The 7,749-nt window shown below is 49.7% G+C and overlaps 1 protein-coding gene across 1 annotated transcript in view; it reads left to right on the top strand.

The window, feature by feature from the left end:
• Window positions 1-6,453, top strand: part of Ppp1r16b (protein phosphatase 1 regulatory subunit 16B) — a 92,142-nt gene extending 85,689 nt beyond the window's left edge. Inside the window, exon 11 of the mRNA XM_075962889.1 lies at window positions 1,674-6,453. Within this exon, the coding sequence (XP_075819004.1) occupies window positions 1,674-2,183 (510 nt within the window). The 3' untranslated portion in view covers window positions 2,184-6,453. The remainder of the gene's footprint in view (window positions 1-1,673) is intronic.
• The last annotated feature ends 1,296 nt before the right edge of the window (window positions 6,454-7,749 follow it).

The raw sequence follows: 7,749 nt of genomic DNA on the forward strand, positions 1-7,749 counted from the left end.
GTCACCAACACTAATTAGGTTGGTTTGGTGCTCAGCACAGGAGCCTCTCCGTGCTTACGTATGTAAGTTCATCACAGATGGTGTAAGCACATAAAGATGGCCTGGGCGCTTGTCCAAGGCTTTGGCAGCTTCTTGAATTTCTCAGGTTGGGCCATCGTGGATAAGAGCAGTCTTCGGCACCCTTAGTACTGACATCTATTACACTTCCAGCCAGGAACATCTTCCCCGGCCGTGGTGATGGGGCAGGGGTGAAGCTGAATCTTGGACTCACCAAGCATCAGCAGTAGCAGGGAAAGAGCTCTCATCTTGATTTAATGACAGTTACAAAGAGAATCAATGGGCGCAGACACTGAATACATATTTTTCTCCCTCTTGATAATAGACTTTCAGATTTGAAGCAGTTTTATATTTATAGAAAAATAAGTGGAGTGGTTGGGGAGATGGCTCAGCCAGGAAAGTGTTTGCCATGCAAAATGAGGACATGAGTGTGGGTCTCCAGCACACACACTGGAAAAAAAGCCAACCAGCGGTGGTGGTGCACACTTTTGATTCCAGAACCCAGGAGGCAGAGGCAGAGAGGCAGAGAGGCAGAGAGGCAGAGAGGCAGAGAGGCAGAGAGGCAGAGAGGCAGAGAGGCAGAGGGATCTCTGTGACTACAAGGCCAGCCTGGTCTATAAACTGAACTACAGGAACTCTGTCTTAAAAAAAAAGTTGGGTATATAATCCTAGTGCCTAGGAGATGAAGACAGGAGGACCCCTGGGACTCTGGTCAATCATTCTAGCTGAATTGGCAAGCTTCAGGTTCAGGGAGAGACCTCTGTCTCAACACACACACACACACACACACACACACACACACACACACACACACACACACACACACCTACCCATACTTGTACACACACTCATACAAAACTTAATAGTTAGAAAACTGCCCTTAGGTCTATTTCATTACCATCTTGTACTTGTGTACTGCCTGTGCTGTCACCGATGAGCCAGTACTGACGCACATGTCACACCTGACTTCGTTCTGTGTTGCACCGTCCGTGGACGCCACTTTTACGTGTCATGCAACATGCTTTCACTGTCCCAGAATACCCCCAGTGTCCCACTAACTAGGTTCTCACTTCAGCCATGTAGTTGTAATTGTCTAATCTGTAGTTTTTTAAAGTAACATTGCTTGCAGGTGTTGCTTGGTGTTCATGGTGGGGGTTCAGAAGACACAGAGAGGTTAGTCTCCCTGTGACCAGTGTCCCTTGATCTCAGCTTCTCATACAAGCAGAGAGGACACCTTTGACTCTGTGCTTTGCAGCCCACAGCTTGCAGCATCTTTACCAATTGTAGTTCTTACAGAACATCTTTCCAGTTGTTCTAGCAAAAGTCTCAAAGTTGAGTTTCACGGATGCCCTGTCTATTAACTCATTCCAGGACATTGGCAATAAAATATGTTCATTAGATTCAGCCCTGGGGTTGGGGTGGGCTTTGGTCTGCCCTGCCAGAACTCAGGCCCACATGCCCCAAAACTACATAGAAGTAGAGAAACATATGCAGGATGGGCTTCAGCACTCAGGTCCCTCGGGAGAGGTGCAGGTGTCTGGTGGGTGCAGGTTCTCTAGCTGGGGGGTGATACTGACATTGTCCTCTCTCCTTTCCTCCTTCCCTCCCCCCTCCAGAACCCCAGGCTGGAGAAGCCAGTGCTACTCTCAGAATTCTCCACCAAGATTTCCCGGGGAGAACTGGATGGGCCTGTGGAGAACGGCCTCCGGGCTCCTGTCAGCACCTACCAGTACGCACTGGCCAACGGGGACATATGGAAGATGCACGAGATGCCTGATTACAGCATGGCCTATGGCAACCCCAGTGTGGCTGATGTCCCCCCACCCTGGAGTGGCTTCAAGGAGCAGAGCCCCCAAACGCTCCTGGAGCTGAAGAGGCAGCGGGCCGCAGCCAAGCTGCTCAGCCATCCTTTCTTAAGTACCCACCTGGGCAGCAGTGTGGCCAGGTCAGGGGAGAGTAGCAGTGAAGGCAAGGCCCCCTTGATCGGAGGCAGAACTTCCCCCTACAGCAGCAACGGGACCTCGGTGTATTACACGGTGACCAGCGGAGATCCCCCGCTCTTGAAATTCAAGGCCCCCATGGAGGAGATGGAGGAGAAAGTCCATGGCTGTTGCCGGATCTCCTAGTGTCTGGGAGCTAGAGGAGAGAGCTGCCTCGGAGATGTGCCCTTGGAATCCACGCCAGCCCTGGCTGGGGAGGTGTCAGAGGGAAGCCAGGGAGAGGTGGGAGCTGCTTTCCAGAGGAATGCTGACCTCACCTCATGCCCAGCTGCCCATAGCATCCCTATTCCCCTCTGTGCTGCTTTCCCGCCTCAATGCCTGCATCTGAAGCATAGCGGCCCCAGCTCACTCTGATTCAGGGAGGCTGAGCTTGGGATCTCAGTTCTGTACTTTATAAAGGCTTCTTGAGACCAGAACTAACACCCACCACCTCTCTCTCTCTCTCTCTCTCTCTCTCTCTCTCTCTCTCTCTCTCTCTCTCTCTCTCTCACACACACACACACACACACACACACACACACACACACACACACCTCAGTGTGTGGAAATGTTACACCTGAGCTCTTAGTGGGGCTGAGAATTTGTAGGTTATTCCCAGAAGACAAGAAAGTCTTGGCACACCTATTGGCTTCCACGGGGTTCAGACCTGCTCAGCTGAGACCCACGGTTCTGCTTAGAGTCACATCCATTTGGCTGGGCCACCACCCATACCTAGGAGGGACAGGAAGTCTTTCTCTGTTTTCATGGGATCCAGGAATCAATATGGATCATCAGATCAGTGGGTCCAGGCCTGCTCCCAACAGCCTCACTGAGAGCCACTTTCTTGCGCATATCAATAGGCTGGTGTCTGACTGTTCAAGGGCCATGCTTGAGAACCAGGCCATCTACTCTTAGAGAAAACCAAATCTTGTTTTGGTCTTCTGGGGAAGCACAGGAGTTGGGTAGGGTGCCACACATTGGTATTTTCCAAACTGCATTTGGTTAAAATCTTCTTTGAGGCTGTAAAATTCCAGGTGAGAGGTAACTGAATTTGCCTTCTCCCGAGACAAAGTCACAGCTGGGTTTATTGTCTGGTGTTTGAAAAGTGAATTTTATCAGGAGCGTCTGTGGGGGCCTCCTAGGGGAAGGATGAGTGCATTGCTGAGGACACCCTGGTTAACACTGATAGGACACAGCACGCAGGCTCTTGTGGTTTCCAGGCTGTTTGGGTCCAGCCCATCTCAGCTTGTCCTTCTCAGTCTGAGTGAGCAGTTGCGGCTTGCCTGTGTACCACCCTCCCGCCTTACACAGCCAAGTGTGCAGAGTGACTGTTGGGCCCACGCCCCTCCACGCTTCGCCTTTTCTGTAATTCTATGTAAGACCTGTTTGCCAATGATCACTTGTTGGCTCCTGCCAGGAGGTCTCAAAGCTCCCAGCCCACTTTTGCTGGAGCAGTAATGCCCAAAACTGCAAACGGAGGTGTCCGTGGCCACTGTCCTGTGCTGCGTCCAGGAGAGGGGTAGCATGGCTGGAGTTGACTTTGCCTTCCAGCTGTACAGGTTTGCTGCCCTCATCTTCCTGATGTTGGGGAAGGAAGCCCACACCATTTCACCACCACACTCTCCCACAAACCCACAGAAATTATGTGCCATACCTTGGGTGCGACACACAGGCTCCACCAAAATCTTCTAATCTTCTGGTGTAACTAGCAAGCTACAAGTTTGTTCCTTGCTCTGTGCTCCTTTTATTTGTCCTTAAACTACCTCCTTAGAGCCCTGAGAGGGTCCCTAAGTATAGATTCAGATTTAAGGGACAGATACCCATGTTGTAATGGCCCCCTGTGCCAAAACCTTAGTAGTCAGTCTTGCCATTGGTCTCTGTCCCCACTGTGGCCTTGGGACCTCAGGAGGCTAGAGATGAGTTAAGACCTAACTGGGTCAGGGTAATGCTTTATCAGGATCAGAGGTGTGGGGAGGGAGCTGGATGCAGAAGGTGGTCACCCCCACCCCAATTCCAGGACAAATGCAATCTGGCATGGTGGGGCAACACAGGAGACCAAAGTCAGTTTCTTGAATCCCTGGGGCCTTAGCTAGGTTCTGCAGCCCATGGCTGAAAGAGGGTGATTAAAACACACATGTGTGGCTTTAAACCAGTATTTGGCTCTGACAGACACTGAGATGCTTCTGAAGCTGACTTTAGCCACAAGGTGGGCAGTGCCCAGGCAGCCAGCCACATACTCTTAGGAGTCAGCTGCCCAGGGTTACGGAGCTCTTTGCTCAGGGGCCAGAGAGTGAAGGCCTTTATTGCCCTCTCTGAGCCATTCAGGCCATTCCTCCTTCACCCCCAGCACTTCTTCCTGCCCTCTGGGCCATTCCTGTCTACTTGAGGGATGGGAAACTTAGCTGCCTCTTCTGTGGGAGCTAGCCTCAAACAGTGTGGACTCATGAGATTTTGTTCATGTTTTCCACCAGGGGCAAACAGACGTTCCCTGTTTGGGCTCCCAGTCCCCAGGGCACTTTCCCTGCGACTCTTTGGAATATTGAGAGTCACGATGAGGAATAACCTCCAGTGCATGAGCCAGGGCCACCCACTCACTCACTTGTGTAACCTGTTGAGGTGCTGAGACACACCAGACATGGTGGTGGTAGTTTCTGCAGATAATGGACCAGCCAGGCAGCAAGGACTTGGATCCCTTGAGGACTGTGGGCATCCCCAGACGCATCCATTATTCTGATAAGAGTGCCTGCATCCCAGACCAGTGCCCCTGTGCTTTGCAGATCCTGCAGTTCTTAGTGTGAATCTCTTTAGCAACTTTATGAACACACCAAGATAACATTTGCTACTAAGTGCAGATGCTAGATCTTGGGTTCCAGGCAGACACACCACACCAGTCCATCCAGAGCCTTCAGAGGTAACCTTAAGGCCAGCATCCCTGGAAAACAATATAATGGCAATCTGAGGTCAGATCCTGGAAGAATTAGAAGCCTGCAATTTGCTGTCAAACGCATCCCTAGCTTTTACAGCCATCTCTTGCTCATTTTTGCTCATAAATCATACAGTCTTTTCTCCTACCCAACCAATGCATATTAGGAGTGAGAATAACTACTCTTTCCTTTTCATAGCAAACCTTTCCCTGTGTGTCAGTCTCTCTCCCTGGAAAGTGTGGATCCAGGGGCTAGGGGAAGCTTGACAAGGTTGACCAGATGTCCCACTCCCACCAGGAACCTGTGTCTCGGTAGCCATTCTTGGCAAACTGCAGACATCTATTTCCAAACTGGTGCCCCGCAGTTCCCTGTGAACTGTGCTACTTGCACCAACCCTGTTCTCCCTAAACAATTAGAAATTGGTAGCTATCACCAGATTGTGAGTTTCTGGCCAGTAGCTCAGGGAATTGGGATGATTCTTAAGCCCAGGTCTACTGAAGACTTTGGGGATATAATTCTTTATCAAATATTCAGCATTAATGAAGCTTCTCTGCAATATTTGATGAACGTTTAGATGCTTGGAAAGGTTGCCAGAGTGTGGCACCCAGCTGGACATAGTGGTACACACCTTTAATCACAGTACTAGAGAGACAGAGGCAGGCAATGTATTTCCGAACTCAAGACCAGCCTGGTCTGCACAGCGAGTTCCAGGCTCTACAGAGAAGCCCTGTCTCAAAAAAATCAATTAAATAAATAAAAGTAAAATACGACTCCCTGATTGACCTAGCACAGTCTAACTTTGTAACAGTGTGAGATTTTTGGTTCTTAGTGTCTGATACTCTTGGATCCTGAGCTTTCTCTCCTACCTGCTCTCCCAAAGCAGGATATCAGAATGCTTTCCAGAGGGACCATCCTTCCATGACACCAGGACTGTCTGAACCCTCACTGTTTGTAGCCTGGTGATAGCCTCTCCTTCCCCAGGGCACAGAAAAGCCAGGGTCACATGGCCACCACTTTCCTAGTAAACCCTTTGGCCTCTCCTCCGCAGGAGTCCCTTGTTGGCCAGAGGGCCTGCTTCTTGTGGGCACTTTCAAGTGCCACTGTGCGGGGCCTGGCTCTGCACACCCAGGAAAAGTCTGCAGACCCCCAGCCCTCCGCAATAACTCACCAGACCAGAAGCCACTGATGTACAGAGAACACTTAAGGGAAAAAAAATGTATTTTATGTGAAAAAAGTTAAAACTCTGTATACTGTATCAGCAGCTTTGTGTAAAAATGGCAATCAAAAGAGTCTAATATATTTAAAACTTTTTTTAAAAAAAATTCTCATGGATCTTTGATATTGTACTGAAGTAGCGCCATGCCTCCAAGATGGAGTCTGACTATATCCCCAAGGGGCCTGTGCCCCTGGAGTTACTTCCAGCTGCCAAGGCCTGTGACGGAATTCGCTGTTATGGATTTTTAATTAAGATTATTAAATTCCTTTTAATAACACCTGTTGATCTGACTGTAGTTATTGCTGTACACTCACTCGCCTGCATAGGACTGGCTTGAGTTCTACAAGAGACCATGCCGGAGTGGGGGGGGGGGCTCCTAGACCTGCCTGTACCCAGAAGGCTCTCCTAGGAGGTCCCCAGAACAGCAAGAGCTTTGGAGATTCACAGGTGGTGCTGAAGGGTTTTCTCAGTTGATAGATAGTGAAAACTTAGGAATTCCAGGTGGTTGGCATTGGGCTTTATTCTGTCAAACTTTCCCTTTGAAATTACATAATGCCCTATAGCAGCATATATTTCACAGTTTGATTGGTGACAGATTTATATGTTACCAGGGTGCCCTCCTCCTCCGTTCCAAACTCGGGATCCACTGGCTTGTCGTGGGCCTTCCCATGATCCCCACTGGGCTTATAGTGAAGAACAGTGCTCTACCTCAGTCAACAGGACTGTGGACAAAACTCTGGTTCTCACTTTTAACCCAGGAAATAGAGGCAAAGACACACCATACGGTTGTACAACCCCAAGCCAGAGCCCCTGTCCTTATTACATGCAAGAGTTGATGTTGTGAAGGGTGTGGCCCTCTTGTAGGATTCTGGCCACGGGATGCCAGAGTGGGGACACACTGACGGCCTCACCCTTGGGCTTGAGTAGGTTGGGGGCTGGGAAAGGATGGAGAGAAGGAGAGGGTGTCCTAACAGCAGCATCCATCTGTTTTAAGTTTACTGAGGTGGAGGCGGAGGATTAGACAGGCAAGGTCATCCTCAGCTACAAGGTGAGTTTGAGGCCAGACTAGGCTACATGAGACCTTGTCTCAAGAGACAAAGACCACATTTTATAAAGCTTTGTAGTGGCCCTAATGCTTTCTTCTTTGCGCAAAGTTGTCTGCTGGATTTGGCCCAGTGGAAACTTGGGGTGACCCCTGGCAGAGGCTTTGGTACCACACTTGTTGCATGAACTTGCTTGAGAGAGTAGAGGACAAAACAGGAAACTGAAGACATCAAGTCCAGGCCACTCATTTGAGGTTCTAGGCTGCAGGAATGAAGGAATCTACAGCCAAGAAATGGTTATCTTAAGATGAAGGACTGGAGAGATGGCTCAGTGGTTAAGAGTATACATTGCTTTTGCAGAAGACCCAAGCTGGGTTCCCAACGTCCATGTGTAGCTTGTAAACACTTGAAACCCCAGCTCTGGGGGAATTTGACACTTCCAACCTCCGGGGCACCTGGGCTCACACGCATACCTTCCTGACCCCCGTATAGACACACAAACATATTTTCTAAAAAGGTGACGATATTGA

This window comes from Microtus pennsylvanicus, chromosome 2 (genome assembly GCF_037038515.1).
Source record: "Microtus pennsylvanicus isolate mMicPen1 chromosome 2, mMicPen1.hap1, whole genome shotgun sequence".
In the NCBI taxonomy this organism is placed as follows: domain Eukaryota; kingdom Metazoa; phylum Chordata; class Mammalia; order Rodentia; family Cricetidae; genus Microtus; species Microtus pennsylvanicus.